We start from the raw sequence: 18,010 nt of genomic DNA on the forward strand, positions 1-18,010 counted from the left end.
TGGGTTGTAATACAAATATTTCATATCTTAATACTTTTAAGGTATGTATTGATAAAAATAATTCCACATCTAAGTAAAGTATTGATACCATATATATATATCGTCAATAATTTTAAAATCCTTCAGGGCGAAATTTTGAACTTCATTTCTATATGAAAATTCTAATCATTCTTTCTTCTACTTTTACTTTATTCCATCAGTCAACTAGTAAAATTGTGTGTTAATAGACTTCTTCAAGGCACATCACTAAAAAATATAAATTTTAAGGGACTTCTTTCCAATTATGATCTTTTTCTGCAGTGTTGTTGACAATTTTTACACTCTTTGAACAATAAAAACATTACAATGGCTCTTTGAAAATCTAACTTTATAGATACTGTTCAGCCCTAGAAGCAACTGGTGAACATTTTGGAGAAAAGATTACATGAAAACAAACTAATAGGCAGAGTTAATGAAGTAGAAGCATTACTTGCACTAATTATTTCTTTCAATGGCCTCTGGAAATAACATTTACATCATAATAATCCCATATATATGTATAAAAATATAACAGAATAAAAATATCAATATTTTTCAAATGAACAACTGAGACAATGTTATTATCACAAAATATGTTTTTTTTTCCAATTATCATCTTAATCATTGTTAATAGTAAGTATCCTTAAATCTTATATCATTGACCAAAAGAATTATAAACTTCTTCAAATGTAGTGAAACTATCCCTAAACAGTAAATCTATTCTTAAACTTTTACAACCATGATTTTTATTGGATTGATTTTTGTATATTTCCATCTGGAAATTCAATCTTGACATTCAGAGAATTTTTTTTTAATTCAACAAATTTTAAACAAAAATACAAAATGTAAGTGTATCAATCTATGGAATGAAAATGGCGAGATTTGATAAACAATGCCAGATATCCTCTTGAGCAAACACAATATAGCATTTAAACAATTAGCACTAAATCAATTATTGTAAATTATAAATAAGCAAGTGATGTTAGTTTCCTATCTTGAAAAGACCAAGCATGCATTATTTTAATGCAATGAGATGCTGTTAAATTACTTACATCAATGTAAATATTTTACTACTATAATATCTGACTTAATTCACAACCTCTTAATAAATTAGAAATATGTTAATCCTTAAATAATATATGTGACTGACAGAGTAAAATTTAATACTTTGGTAGTACAATTCAAAGAATGCATTTTATTTCCTGAGTCTTACATTAAAGAATTAATACAAATTTTTACATTTGATTTCAAACTATTAAGTTTTTAGAATTTTATTTTAACCAATAAATAATAGTTGCCCAAAATATTATGAAATGAATTGTACAATTTTTAGTAAATTTATATATTATTCATGCCAAATCATTTGTAACATTCAGAATAAACATTTTTTCAACAATTACATTCCCCATCATTCTAGATGTCCAAGCTCCTGGTCTTGAATAATATACATGTATATGAAACATACAAGTATGGTAATGGGAATGATTTAACAATAGCTCTACTTTGTAGAGTCTAGTTGATTATAATATGTCAATCATACAGCACAATTTACTTTCTCTCTATAATAAATCATCTTCTAGACTATTAAATTATGTTTAGATCACCTGGAACAGAACGGAATGTTTGTCAGGAATGAATACTTGATTGTAACCCATCACTGACTTGCATTGGAACTCACATATATATATTAATGGGATATATATTTGATTATTGTATAATTTGTTTTTTTCACAGCTTATTAAATTCATCATATTTCCTTCTAAAGTCTGTATTTTCTTTCCTAGGATCTTTCTTTTTCTTGGAAGCCACTAATTCTCTCATTTCTTTTGCTGATAATTTTGTAAAGTCGACTCCACCGTTGCTCGATGTTGGTGGTGGTCTGGATACAGGTTCCTGTTTAGGTGCTACATAGCCTGTTTGGTATGATGAATTAGAGACAGGTGAAGCCTGGATAAAAAAGCATGTAAAATTTTAAGTATATTATTGAGGTAACTTGCATTGCTGACCAAATCCTATTGTAAAATAAATAAATAGGGAATGTGTCCATGGGACACAGATAATGCCCCGCTTGCATATCATATAAAGTTATAAAGGAACAAAACAGTAAAAGTGACCCTACCCAAATTTGTACTTGATCTCAGTTTAGTGGTAATAAGTACATTGTATATTGTGTACAAGTTTCATTAAATTTGATTGAGGCAAACTAAAGTTTGAGAACAGAAACAAACAATTCATAAATTTGTTTGTTTGTAAAGGGGCAAAAATCTAGAACGGTTTAAGTGACGCCACCAAAATACAAACTTGATCTGTATTTTGTGGAAATAAGCATTGTGTATAAATTTCATAACATTTTGTAGAGGCAAACTGAAGTTAGAGAATAGAAACTAACTTTGGGATGTATGGATGTACGAACAGACGAACGTACAGATGAAACCTTAATACGCTATGGCAGGGGCATAAAAAGAGAATGGAAATGGGCAAAGTGTCAAAGAGACAGCATGTTGATATCAATCTGAAAAAAAAAGGAACTGAAATGTTTCAGCCTTTTCTGCATCAGACAATAATCGATATGTTTATTATGTTGTACCACAAGCTCCAGGGTAAATCTAGCCGATAACCTAGTCATATTTTATACATGTTATACAAATATCCGTCTTGTGACAGTGAAGTGTTGGAATTTATTAACCTATAATAGGATATAAAGAGAAATGTCAAATAAAAGGCTAATGCACATGTACAAAGATTTAATACTTGTTAACTGCAAAATATAAAATTACAAATGTACATCTTATCCACAATTAGTAATTCTGTCAAACTGTTCATAAAATATACATTAAGAATGTATAACAACATAAATGTACATGTGCATTTTATTTGTTTGAACATTTCCAAGCCTCTGCTGGACAGTTTCTTTATTTTCTATTAAAGGAATAAGGTAATGTTACCATGGTAAATGTTTACCCAAATAAGTTCTGAAGAAAGTCATCAAAAGTTAAAATAGATTGTACATTTGTACATTACAAACTTTCAAAGTGTATATATATACATATAAGTCATAATATGAAGACTGTCCCAATAAATATGTTTACAATTCTGTCAAGGTCCTAGATGTTCATGTATTGCAGTCACATAACACATCATCACATGACTTTGTACAGTAAATATCATGAATATAATGTAAAAAAAATAAAATAAAAATTACAGAAATTTCTGTTGGTCTTTTCTTTTGACAGTTTTAAACTGCGCATTCATATTTTTTTGTTTCTTGCAAATACTTCACTTACTGGTCATTATAACCACTCAGCCCTTTAAGGCACCCCAGTAACATTTACCCAAAAACCCTACAGGGACAATAGATAAATCACTTACATTATTCGTTACATTTGTAGATGTACCATTTACTTGTGAGCCTGCAACAAAACAGAAGAAAATTAAAAATGCGAAAACAATAAAGAAATCAAAGTCTATTATCCAGGTCCAGTAACTTTGTAAATAAATAAATAATAATTATGTCTGCTACATGTAAATGCCATGATATTAAGCTGACATTGTAAAGGAATTAATCATATGTTATTTATTCTAGACACAGAAAACCTAAGACTTAAAGTTAACTTTTTTTTCTTGGTTGTATACTGGTGTTTATTCTTTTGATTGTAAAAAGACTTGGTGGTTGATCACCGTTGCTGGTACCTTTTACAAATAGGTGCTCTTCAATTTGCTTTATTCATGTTATTCAAAATTTAAACCTTTTTTATTCAAGAATTATTGATGAGTTTTCTGGAGTACACAATTACAAGCCTTGTATCTTTGATGGTCTTTTTTACAATGTACCGATACTTGTTCATACATGTACATGTATATAATAGCACAAAATATCTATGCAAGAAATCACTTTTTGTATACAAGAAATAACTTTTTGTATACAAGAATGTAAATCCTTGCATTGGCTGAGTTACATATAAAAAACATGATAAATATATTTGAAAGTGAATCTGGTCTTTTATTCCATCAGACTTTTTTCTACGTATACATATACGTACAGATCATTAGTCTTTAGATTCAAAAGATGGATCATGTAACATATGGATTCTCCCATTCCTGTTCTCAAAAGTCCAGTCATGCAGGATTTTTTTTTTTTTTAGGGGTGAGTTTTTGTCAATTATTATGTTTATTATTTATCACAGCTCTCACAATCAAGTTTCATCCTGCCACGTGCACATTATCATGATTATGCATGTGTCTGTCCCAAGTCAGGCTGTTATTCAGTATTTGTCTTTGGTTCATGTCTGTGATATTTCATGTGTATTTGTCTTTTTGTAAAATGTATTGTCATAATTTAGGCAATGAATTATTTTTAACATTTTTTCTTTGAGCCTTCTAAAGAGGACTATCAGTATGGGGTTTTCTCAATGCTGAAGGTCAAACAGTGACCTATAAGTACTTATTAATTGTGAAAACTTTGCATAAAGAATCTAACAAGTTTCTGTTTTGAAGATTTCTTTTAGGATCATATAGGGACATAATTATTTCTTGGCGTTGTAAGTGAAAAACCTTGTGAACTTCATGTATGTAGTGCCTGTTGATAGGGGTATACTTACTTCTCTCAGGAGTTGTAATAGTTTTAACATTGGACATTCTACCATTAACATTAATTCCTTTTGCTCTAAAATAATCATCAGCTGATCTGTCCAACACTAACATTTTTGTTTGGTCTCCACCAGCTTTAATCCTTTGTATCACTTGTTGATGTGAATCATCTTCCACATTTTCCCCATTAACTTCAATAATTCTATCTCCATCTTTTAATCCCCCGGCATCGGCTGGTGATCCAGCATCAATCTGACCAATAAACTGGCCTTTCCTGTCTCTTTCAGCATGTAAATTAAATCCATATCCCTGAAAATCAGCCCACTTTTTGATATGACACAAACGTGGATAATAATCCGGTGATATATCTTCCTCCTGATTCCTAACATTTGTTATTTCTTCAACAGCTTGTACACCATTGCTGACACCTACAATGGAGAATACATTATAGTTAATTGTATGAATATAAAACTGAATGAGAAGTTGGTTTAAATATATTTTTGATATCAACCCAAGACACAATAAAGTACATCTAGAGAATAGAGACTAGAGTTAATTTACACTTTTGATATTCCTGACTTGTGACCAGCACATGAGGGTAGGAATGGCCTTTACCGTCAGACTTCAACGGTTAATTTTAATACTGTAAGTAAAAAAAAAACAGTCAAATTTGTTAAAATTTTACCATCACTCGTCTCAAATAATTATTGTTACCATATTTTTGGGGAAAATTTGAAGTTATTTGTCAAAACAAGTTGATAATATTTTATCGTCTTACATTGCTTAAAGAACTTCATCTAATAATCTTAATTCATGCAATCCTTTATCAAAGCTGCATGTATATATGATTTATGATTTCCAGTTGTTAGTTTGTGTTCAGCAGCAAGTATCTCACATAAACATGGTTAACATATTACATACACAACATATTTGGTTTATTTTTCATTGAAGAGTTAACACAACTCTTCTCTCCAGGGCCTTGCAACTAAGTTGATGTTTTTTTTAATAATATGTTTGTACACACAATGTACACATGTACAGCTAGTGTAGGGAAGTGTGAAAGAAAGTCACCACAAACACTTAAAACTGACAACCACTTATAAAATATCCTGTTCAAAGTTCTTCATATTAAGAGGATTAAGAAGTGAAATAAGTGGTCAATGAATAAATTGCTTGTACAAACAAACTACTCATAAAAATAAGTTACACCCAAATTATACCGTAAAAATGCACTTAAAATTCAACAAATTGTTGTGCATGCCTTTGCATTATTCTTCTTGTTCAAGTTACAAACAATGCATCCATGCAGTTACATGATGACCATTTAAGTTCAGTAATAGATTTAAGTTTCCTTAAAGTTTGGACATACATTACATGTTTTAGGGAAATTTGTCCAGACATTGATCTTGTCTTTTCTATTCGCAGAAATGATTTGTATTGTGTAATCTTTACAGGCCTTCAAAAGATTCAAAAGAAATTGGGAAAAATGTAAACATGTATAAATACATTATATACATGTATATACTTAAGTTGGATTTAAGGTCAAAGATGCAGCTAAGAGTCATCTTTCTTCAAATAATATTTTCTATAAATGATATGTTGACACAGATATAGACAATAACTGTTCAGTGTCTTTAAATATCAGCTGTATTTGTACGAGGCTAGGAAACAAGGTGTATGCGAGCTTTTAGCGAGCTACTACACCTGTTTCGAGCCGAGTACAAATACAGCTGATATTTAAAGACACTAAACAGTTATTGTTTTTATCCTGCAATTAATTATGTATATTGTTTGTGTTTTGAAAGACACAAAAACTAACATATTTAGCATTTATTTTCGATTTGTAATCCCTTGAGGCCCGCGTAGTAATATCAAAATCACTTATCACGCTGGAGACGGGTTCGCAAAAAAAGAATCTCGAATGGTCAACAATAATACATCGCTAAGGGGGAATAATTGTCTATTTTAACATAACAAATAATTTCAACAGTAAAAACAAATAACAAAACATTGTCAAATTTGAAACAGAAGTGTACGAGTTGTCCTACGCTTCAGACTTGACATTCACTAAACTTGCATGCTGAAATTGACATGGTTGATTTTGTAACACAATCATACACATTCAAGTTTTGAAATCGACAAGGCCACAATTAAAAATATTTCAGTTTGCCCAAACCCGACCCATGATGACTGGGTGTGGGTAGGTAGGTAGGCAAATTCTTTTTTTTTTCTTCAGAATTTGCATGAAAATATTAAAAGATCTTAAAACAGTACATCTGTTTTTTTTCGTGAAACCTTTGTAGAGTCAACCAAAAGCCATGAATTTAAAACCTCTATAAATCAATTAGTCTACTTTATGATTTGTATCCTGAGATGTTTATAACCCTGACAATTGCTACATGTGTGAAAGGGCTGGTGGATTTATGAAGTGATTTTCAACAGTTACATCAACAGGATGTTTGTGTAAAAAAATTATCAGCTGACTATGTAATGATTTTATTTGTTTGCAGTTTTTAAATCCTATATCTATTAAAATAGATTAAATGTCCTAAAATATTTTAAATGAATTATTATTTACCATCCATAGTTTCTGTCTTTTTTTGTTTTGAAAACAAATTTATATTTTACATTATCACACAGGTAAACTAATTTGGCTCTAAATAGATCAAAGCATGTTCTGCAGAATCTCCAAACTAAAAACATATTTGTTATAATTTTATTTCTATAAATAATCAAGTTTAAATTTTTTAAAATAATCAGTATTGATAAGATATAATTGCATAAAGTTAACGTTTTCTGAAGACTATTTTATTTTTAGGTCATCAGGTTCCAGAGGCTTCCTCACAAATTTGTATAAAAATCCCAGCACAACATGTGTTTACTTTTGCACATGTGAAAAAAGATATTTCTGACAAAAGCCAGATTTCTCTTGTCAAAGGGGATTTATATTTATATTGCAATAAATTATTCAGAAGGAGTTACATTCAGTTAAGATTATATTTCTGATTCTGTGAGCAATTATAGTTTTATCAAACTCTCCCAAACAGCAACGTACTGATCTTGTCAACTGAGACTTATAAATTTGAACTATTTGAATAGAAAGGCATCTAATTCACATGATAAAGGAAGATTAAATTAAAAACAACAATTTATCAAGAAATAATTCCTTTTTATTCAGAAAAAACAAAATCTTCTTGCAAGATTGTAAATTCGCAACTTCCGGATCCATTTCCTGTCAGAATAACATTGAAAATATTCGACGATTGCACAAATCTACCTGAATATTCTTATCAGATATTCGAGTACACAATGAAATTAACATTGAACATATAGGTAAGGGTTTGGTAGTACAGACAACTACAGCGTAAAAAATGTGCCACTTCACATGTTTCACTTCTTTACGTTCGTTACATATAAGTCAGAAGATAAAAACTGAGAACATCGAATATCAATTAACTGCATCTCTTATGCGCTTTCTTTTAATCGTATTCACAGTTACTTTCAAACGCAGAGACGACAAACTTTAAGTTTTATACGATGACGGAGCGAACACGAAAAAAATCCGCAAAAAAAAAAAAAAAAATTCTTCTAAAAAACGTCAAAAAAAGAATTTGAGTTGGCGGGTTAATTTTGGGTCGGTCGCGTTTGGGCAAACATACAATCTTTTTATTTTGGCCCAATTGTCATCGTCATTGGAATGCAACTGAAATACACATTCTGAGGTCACGTAGGTTCAAACAATACTCAGTCCGGCAGTGGGCGGCGCTTTAAAGCGATATCTGTATAGTATACAGATACAGCATAGCGGTATCTGTAGGGCTGTATCTGTATAGTAGAACACCCAATTGCAGGATAAAAATAAATGTCTTGCCTTTATTGCCAATGAGCAGATGAGACAACTGTCCAACTGTGACCAAAGACCAGAGAACAAAGGCTGAGGGTGTTAACAACTATTCCTAGTCTATGCTATGTGTCATATACATGTATAATATGCTTTGTTACTTACAGGTTTATATACATGTATATATATATATATTGACAAACCAACAAATGTTGATGAACCAATTTATGCAAGGCACCTTCTATGTTTATTCTGCGTACATGTACAAAAATGTATGTAAATGCATGTGACCTATAAATCTAAATGTTTGTGTATTCTTTAAAGACAGCTAAATTTCCAGTCTGATTACAAACACCTCTATATAATTCTCCACACATAAATCCATCAAAAAAGGTATTGTATTGCCAAACATACAGATTAAAGACATAATTATGGCTGAATTGACAGAAAGTTACCTGTTAAAGGTAAATAACTTTTCAGCCACCAGGTAAATGTTCATTTATAATCGAAATTCATTCATCCGAGTTAAAAAATGTTATTTTTCAAAACATGAACTAAATACAAATGATAAAAGCAGCATTTAAATTTAGTTTATTTTATTTATTATGTTGATAAAATTTTAATCCTGTGTAAGCTTGTTTTCAAACTTCATAACTTCTTCAACAAGGAAGAAAATAGTCAAGGTGTCTGATCAAAGACTGAATGTCAACTGAGGTATGTCTAAAACCCAAAGTATCATAAATTGGAACACATAAGTCATTCCTTAACATTGTAATACTGTACAGAATGTATCAAAGTGTTCAGCAATTAAATGTTACACAATTTTCATTTTTAATTCATGAGTTGAATATATGGGAGGGTGGGAATGCCCTTTATTTTTAGTGTCAAACTCTTTTTTAGCGTCAAATAGAGTAAATGTTATTTTAACAAATATTTTAACATCCATTGTCATGTGGGGTACACCCGTCTGGTACATTGCAAAGGCATTTTCTTTTGATTCATAACATTTTGATTACCAGTCCAGAAAAAAAACATATTTTACCATACACTGATCGTGCATATATGTCATGTATGTTTGTCATTTCCCTGGACCCCTACATTTTTTAAACTGACAAAGTTATGTGCATGTACCTACTTGAAATTATTCAACTTACATTTTTCTATCCAACATTTATGTACCAAAAGTATTATGTAAATTTCATTATTTATCACATTTATCTTATCTTATTCAAATTGAGATATTCATCCTTTAAACAAATGACTTCAAATTACATCATTAAAATCAAATATACTTTGAAGGAATGTTAGCGATTGAAATCAGCTCTATTACAGATTTGTTTACTAGGCTTACCTCTAGGCTGATTAAACAGCTGTTTAACAATGGACATGTTAGAAGACACTGTAATCCCTTTAGATTTGTAGTGGTCATCACCTTCTCTGTCCAGGACTAACATTGTTGTGCAGTCACCACCAGCTTTTATTCTGGCTATCACCTGTTGATGTGTTTCATTTTCTATATTTGCTCCATTAACTTCAAGGATCCTGTCACCTTCTCTGAGACCTGCTTCTTCAGATGGAGAATCATCATCAATTTTGCCAATGAACTGTCCAACACGGTCACGTTCTGCGTGCAAATTAAAGCCATAACCCTGAAAATCTGGCCATTTTGTAATTTTGCAGTTACGTGGTAAATGTTCTGAATCTAATTCCTCTTCTCTTTGGACTTCTATTTCACTGGTGGCAGCAGTGACATGCTCAATCTCTGGCTCAGGCTCCTGGGGTTCTGGTTCCTGGGGCTCTGATTGGTCTGACTTCTCCGACCTTTCAGACTTTCTATCTTCCTCTCCACCAACAGAACTTCTTGGACTTGCTTGTACATCATCTGTTACAAAAAATGGTGTTTTATCAATGATGTATCGAGATTTGTTATTATTGCCAATGAGATAGACATGACAAGTATCATCATAGAACAATAACTAGTACACTCTAAACTACAGGGCATTATAAGCATTTTTCTGGGATCATGGTTAATCTTATAAAATACATTTATATTAGAACATGTTCTGCAATATACACTGTACATGTAGGTCATTTTCTTTATTACACAAGTATCAATTTTGATAAAACTGTACCAGTGTTCACATGTGTATTTGTGTCTCTGGGTACAAACCCATTTGTTTTTTTAACTACATGTAATTAGTAATTACATGCGTCTGGTGCTACATATATATATCTGAATAGACTTTATAATCACATGATAATTGGATGTATGTTAAACATGTTAAATGTGGTACTCTATAAACTTTGGGGAAACTGCTTTTACAAGTCCTTTGGTGCTGTTTAAAAAATAGTATATATTTTTGGGAGAACACTATTAATGTTGTAGGTTGTATCATAGGTTGGTTACAACCTAACAAATGAGTAACACTTCCTTAAATAAGTGACTTTCAGTGTAATATTTTTTAGCTAGTAAATAATTCAAATTCAACTTGTCAAATATATTTTATTGCTAATGGTGAAACCTTTGCTTTATTTTAAAACAGTATATAAACTTGGGAGAAAACTACAGTACTGTCGTAGGTTAGATCCCACAACTTAGAAAATGAGTATCATTCCAAATAAACTTGTGACATTCAGTGTAATTTATTTTAGCTGGTATTATGAAATCATTGCTTGTACTTAATATGCAATTATTTTTATAGTAGGGTTCTAGCTAATAATAATATATATACATTCTTGAGTAGTGAGAACTTTAAACATTAATTATGTCAAAGTTTCAAACTTTATATGTTTCTTGTGACTTGTCGCAAATCAAACATTAATAATATCTACAATGTCAATAAGTAAACAAAAATAATTATCTATCTTGCTCACCTGTATTATCTTGTTCATCGGGGCGTGGTCTTATAGAAGTTAAATACACAACTTCGGGCAGATCGTTGCGAACAACCTGTTTATTTTCCTTGTAGATCCTGTCAGTTTCTGCATCGACAACTAATAACTTAACCTCGTCTCCCCCAGCTTTGATACGAGTGACAACTTGTTGATGATTTTCGTTTCCAATATTAACTCCATTGACTTCAACAATACGATCACTCTCCTTTAATCCTGCCGCTTCTGAAGGGGACCCTTCGTCTACCTTTCCAATATACTGCCCTGCTTTTCCCTTTTCCGCATGTAAATTAAAACCATATCCTGGGAAAATATTGTCAGGCCACTTCGACAAATGACAAAGTCTTGGTTTATTTTTCTGATCACTCATGTTAGAACAAGTGAAACTTTACAAACTTTTGATAAAAATCTACAAATATCCCCACCTGCGAAAGTGTCAATGGGTAGGCGAGCAATATGGCGGATGACAGTAAGTCACATGACACTGAATGACCAATCAAATCGTTTTACACACTAACAGGTAAGTTCAACTGCAGGTAAAAAGTAACATCAAAGTGCCGCTGTCAAATTTGTGTATTGATCAATTAGGAAGGCGGGGGATAGACCGCCGCTCCCAAGAAAATTGGATAATCAATTTCATTTCTATCTTTTTTTTTGGTTTTATTTTTTTCTGAAAGTGAAAAACTGGTGTTGAGTGGAAAAAGAATATTAAACTTAGATTTTGGAGGTCTTGATTCAGTCTGAGGATTCAGTAGTATGAGGGTTATCTTGAAGTATTTAAGGACCTCATGAAATAATGCAATTTTTACAGATTATTTGTGGAGTGAATCATGAGGTTCTGGAATATTTAATTGAGGACTTCCTGATATCGATTTATTGAGCAGTCCTCAAATTTTCAGAACTGAGACCCAAGGATTTATATTGGTATCCTGAATTCGAATCATGGAACATGTGGAAAAAGGATATATTTCATAGGCTCATTAACACGAATTTCGACTTATCAATCTGCGACTCAATTTTCATTAAAATTTAAAGGCAAATATTAAAATTCTGTGAACAAAACATGCATATGTATTCCTTGATGGGATATTTCTAAATTATCTACTTTACATTTATATATACACAGATATTTTTTGTCAAGTTATAAACTAAGTTCTATGTAAAAAAAAAAAATATTTCGGATTCCATCCACACAAATCCAATTCCAATCATAATATAAGTTACCAGTGGCGGATCCAGAACTTTTCATGAATTCAGATTTCACAATGATTTAGAGACTTTTCAACAGAAATCTAAAACCCACTAAAAGCTAGGATCCGCGCTCCGTTATATTAATAATGTTCAGGTTCCATAAGTATTCCAAATTTTGTTTATCGTGTTGATTTCATTTACACTTGAATATTACACCGAGGCTACAAAAGTTATGCATGTATGTCTGCTTCATGTAACCACATCTACATATCGACCATGAAGGTCAATTCAGAGCAATAAACTTTACTTCAAATTAAACATTACCATTGTAAGCTTCCGATTGTGTAGATACGACGTTCAAACATGCAGCCAATGCATGTATATGGAATAATATACTATAGTATCTATATTACTCGACTAACATATCTTTTAAATAGAATATATATATAGTTGAACTAGGGCAATGACACTGTGAAGGCGGAGTTCCAACAATATGCCATGCAGGGGTTCGAAGTTGACCCGCTGAGGAAGAACAAAAATTTGAATAGACAAATCTGTAGAAGTAGCATGGTACTTAAGGCTAAATTTGAGACGAAGTGAATATAAATTATTGTGTTAGCACTGTATAATCACTGGTTTTCCTGCGGAGAATGTCTGTCGTAAAGTTTACAATATTTACACATATATGATAAAATTTTAAATTTGAGGTGACGGCATAAAACCATCATCCTTAACGTAGGACAGAAAACAGCTGATCTGCAAGGTGTACAATCTACTTGCCACTAACAGCATGTGGTATTTTACAACCCTAGTAGAGCCGACAAGGAAATGCATTGACTGACATATTGCCTAGTTGTTCGAGTGGTATAGGGCGCTGGCTACAGTAAAGGCGGTGTTACTAAAACTTGCTTAAGCTTTGCAAAGTTAACATTGTTTGGCCGAATTTGAGTCGAAGTATTCATGACTTGTGGTGGTAGTCCTGTTTAACCACTAGCTATCCTACTTAAGAAACTGCTTGTACAAAGTCAGGAATATGACAGTTGTTATCCATTCGTTTGATGTGTTTGAGCTTCTGACTTTGCCATGTGATTAGGGATTTTCCATTTTGAATTTTCCTCGGAGTTCAGTAGTTTTGTGATTTTACTTTTCAAAGTACTAAACGCGGTAATATCAGTCTGTGCCAAACTGTTTTAGGGTTTGTCTGACCCGAAAAGAAATTTGAACTTTTCTACTATATGTTCATTTGAAAAATTCTAAAAGTTCTGTCTGACCGAATGACTTTTTGTCTGACATTTAATCGGACAGACAGAGTTTGGGATTCCCTGTAATATAAACAATTATATGTATTTTCCCCGTTGATCTGGTACTGAGAATCTATAATTCTCACGGATATGTTTCTCTTGTCTTCGTTTTTTTTATGATTCCATACTTTTCATTGAACTCGTACGTAAGACTAAGATTACTAGTTGCTAGTCAGTGCACCAACGCAAGAGTATTTTCTAGTATATAGAAGAGGATATGCTGATCCTTCCGGTCACCGTAGAGCTCGCATTACCTCTGCTCAAGTTTTTTCTGTGTTGTTCTTGTGCTATTTTTTCAGTGTTTGTGTATTTTTCTTTTTTTTGGTCGCCTGTCTTGCATTTATTTTCGAGAATATGACTGGGTTTGAACATCAGCGCAACTACAAGTGTCAATAAATGTTTATCATCCCGGAGAACGAGAATTCAGCACCGATCGGCAGTTTGTTGTTCTTGTCTTTTATTTTCTCTTTCTGTTTGTCATGGCGTTTATAGCTTGTTTTCTGTCTTGCATTTATTTTCGAGAATATGACTGGGTTTGAACATCAGCGCAACTACAAGTGTCAATAAATGTTTATCATCCCGGAGAACGAGAATTCAGCACCGATCGGCATTTTGTTGTTCTTGTCTTTTATTTTCTCTTTCTGTTTGTCATGGCGTTTATAGCTTGTTTTGTGTCACAAATGTCTACTTTCTTTCTAAAAGATTACCGCCTGAGACTTTTCACAGTGTTACCGAGAGAGATTGGTATATTTAATTTTAGATTAATCGTCGCTTTGTTTATTGCAAGATATATAACTATTGCAGAACATTATTACATCAACTTTTACTAAAATATATATTAAAGATTAAAACCAAACAATTAGTTATTCTAAAGTGTTCAATATTATCTTAATAACAACAGAGAAGTTTAGTAGCGGTCTAAATCGACTTATTCTCGTTAAAAAGTCCGCCTCAACCCCAAAGAAAGTCCATTATGCTCGCGCCACACTGTCCCGATTTTTATGTACGATGGACACCCGAATGCGAAAATTGTAAGTACGTACGAAGTTGGTCCCGATCTCGTTAAAATACCAAAAAGTGACCGAAGCAAGTACGATGAATAACGAAGTCTATACGATGGTGCCGAAACTATATACGATAGCAAAAGATGGACATACGAAGGTTAACCGAAGACGGGTATTTATGCTTCATATCTCAGCCGAAGCCTTCACGATGGATCACGAAGGCTACACGATGGATTACGAAGGCTACACGATGGATTACGATGATGGTGCGATGGCCATACGATGTCTAAAAGACGTCGTGTACAGCTTACGATGCATTTAAGTTATATGACATGTAGAAAACAAAATGGTTATGGAGTAAACATTCGTGTGACAACAACTCAGACGATACATAAAAAATCAGAATAATGAAGAAAAAGTTGGTTTCCCTATATACGTGTACCTGCAGTGTTGGTGTACGAGGCGCGTTTATGATTTTCATTATGTTACTTGATATGAAAAATTGACAAAAAATAATATTTTACTTGTAAAAGTAAATCCTGAGCCTGTAATAGCTGCTCTTCTTGTTCCATTTGAATTAATAGAAACAACGCTGTCGCCTTTCTTGTTCTCATAGAATCATATGATATGAGCTCCATGTTTTGTGAATGTCTTTCTTAACTGTCGTATTAGACTGACCAGTGCATATCGCGCATGGCACTTTAAATGTATTTTAGCGCGAAAATTAACTTACATTTAGCTGGACTTATCGTCGTCGTAGTTCCATCTTGTCGCCTTCGTACTTTTATTCGATGGCAACACGACGGGATTAGGATGTCTTCACGAAGTCGTGTTGCCATCGTAAGACCTTCGGGTAGCTTCGTGATTTATTCGTGTAGACATCGTAATGTCAAAACTGCCCGATGGAAACGATGGAAACACGAATGCAATACGATGTTCAAAGATGCATTCCCGGTGACATTACGATTGTGAAGATGGTGATACGAACTCAATACGAACCCTCAACATCGGACGCACCTTTGAGGATTTTTTAACATGGTTAAAAAATTTAGAACCCTTCCCGAAGTTGCCCTCGGAGACTAGAAAAAGTGGCCGATGGTTCTACGATGGTTAAAGATGGCACTACGAATAGCCCGATCTGGATACGATCAGTCCCGATTTTGAAAATTTCCATAATCGTGTTGCCATCGGCGTAAAAATCGGGACAGTGTGACGCGGGCATTAACAGCTATATATTTTTATTCAGATGAAACATATCGTAAAGCTTTGAAACATCTAATTAAAAAAAACTCCAGTCAATGGTCATATCTAAAATGGAACAATTATTTTTGCCTAACATGTGCTTGGAAATGCTAGAATATGGACAACGGGAGATAACTCAAAATTTTCGTACCTTATTAAAATGGGCTATTTTGTTTATATATTGATGCTATATTGAAAAATATAACAAATCTTATATAGGTAGTGCATTTCTTTAAGACAATAAATCAAAATAAAAACAAAACAAAAAAAAAAAAAAAAAAAAAAACAGAAAAAACAGCACAACCAGCTCTTTCTCAATAATATTTTTACAGTGTGTTGTACTTCTTTTGGGACGACTAGTATCAAAATTATAGAAAACTTCATCGGCTCTAACTCAAAATATGGACAATTTTATGTTAAGGTGGTCTTTAAATCTGTTGACAGCTTCCAAAGTGCTAATTTTTAACCTTTTTCAGCTAGACCAAAATCACTACTTTCCTTTAAAAATCACGACCCACTTTTTTTAACAGTGTCATTTCATCCCTTTACTTGCTATTTGAGCCATAAAACATGAAGAACTATATTCGTGATCAACGAAAATCAAGAGACACTAAATGAGTACTCGAACCATATTCACACTTGTTCATGAGGATTTCTACAAATCTCTATATACTGATTTATATCTGTCTTCATTTCCATGACACTGTTGCCTCTGAAATTGCATATAATATTGTCCTCCTTTTTTTACCAGTATTTTTTTTTTATTTTTGCCAGTAAACAGACAGATATTTTAGAAACGAGTACATTTCTCTCTTGTTACAAAAACACTGAAATTCGCTACTTTCGTTCGCGTGACTTTTCTAATGTTGATAGTTTTTTAAACTTAAACATCTATCATAGTTCCATAGTAAAAAGTAAAATCACAAAAATACTGAACTCCCAATGAAAATTCAAAACGAAAAGTCCTCAATCAAATGGTAAAATCAAAGGAAAAATACATCAAAGATTGATAACAACTGTCATACATATTCTTGACTTAGTATAGGCATGTAGAAAATGGTGGCTTGAACCTGGTTTTATAGCTAAACCTCTCACTTGTATGATAGGCTCATCAAATTCCATTATATCAACAACGATGCGTGAATAACACGAACAGACGTATTAGTTAAAAAATAGGGGTACAGCAGTCAACAATGTGTTATAACCTTAATCACTAAAAAAAAAATCAAACAAATATGTAACACGAAACATCAAACAAATATGAAACACGAAACTTGTACTAGATTTGTTCAAAATTTACATACAGCATTTTCTCCATACGTGTCGTTAAATTGATCTTAACGTACGTATCTACAATCTCTATACCACTGAATTCACCCATCGAAAATAATTACTTATAAAATAACATCTGAATATAGATCTTTTATGTTCCATTTTTTTAAAATATTTTTGAACTAAATTCAGAGAGCCGAAAGATACCATTGGGAATACATAGACTCTCTAAGTTTACACTGAAAACTGACAATGACATGGTAAAGAACTTTTGTTTGTGTGCGTTTGAATTACTATGATTTTTTACATACAAAAACAGGGCGAGCGTCAGTTATGCTGAATATATACGTCGACACATTTGTCAGTTATTAACCGAATATGTGATGGTATATCAATCCGAAATTTAAAGTGAACAGATTAGTAAATATGGAGCCAGATCGTATTAATAGGAAAATATTCATATGGGCAGATGAGGTCAGTCTGAAACATAGCATTGTGAAAAATTGGAATTTCATTGTTAAAAAACATTTCACGGAACTTGAATTGGTTGACTTTTGTAATACAAACACTAATATTAATAAAAATATGTTTATTGATACAGTCATGTCAAGAATGTTTGATAATTATATTGAAGAACGGAAAAGTATTGTTAGTTCATCCTC

General features: G+C 32.2%; 1 protein-coding gene across 1 annotated transcript; it reads right to left on the bottom strand.

Moving 5' to 3' along the window:
* Positions 1-1,736: 1,736 nt before the first annotated feature.
* LOC143082400 (putative PDZ domain-containing protein PDZK1P1) lies at positions 1,737-11,814 on the bottom strand. The gene is made up of 5 exons (XM_076258050.1): positions 11,321-11,814; positions 9,798-10,328; positions 4,617-5,033; positions 3,388-3,428; positions 1,737-1,965 (listed from the first exon to the last, which is right to left on the bottom strand). The coding sequence occupies exons 1-5, from the start codon at positions 11,706-11,708 to the stop codon at positions 1,747-1,749; spliced, it is 1,596 nt and encodes a 531-aa protein (XP_076114165.1). The 5' UTR covers positions 11,709-11,814; the 3' UTR covers positions 1,737-1,746.
* Between the last annotated feature and the right edge of the window lie 6,196 nt (positions 11,815-18,010).

Source organism: Mytilus galloprovincialis, chromosome 7 (assembly GCF_965363235.1).
Source record: "Mytilus galloprovincialis chromosome 7, xbMytGall1.hap1.1, whole genome shotgun sequence".
Lineage (NCBI taxonomy): Eukaryota > Metazoa > Mollusca > Bivalvia > Mytilida > Mytilidae > Mytilus > Mytilus galloprovincialis.

Bases quoted from the DNA above. Each gene is read 5' to 3' on its own strand.
- LOC143082400 (XM_076258050.1), bottom strand. From the start codon at position 11,708: ATGAGTGATCAGAAAAATAAACCAAGACTTTGTCATTTGTCGAAGTGG. The intron at 10,329-11,320 runs GTGAGCAAGATA...TTTTTGTAACAG, and splicing joins CGATGAACAAGATAATACAG to ATGATGTACAAGCAAGTCCA. The intron at 5,034-9,797 runs GTAAGCCTAGTA...TCTCCATTGTAG, and splicing joins GCTGTTTAATCAGCCTAGAG to GTGTCAGCAATGGTGTACAA.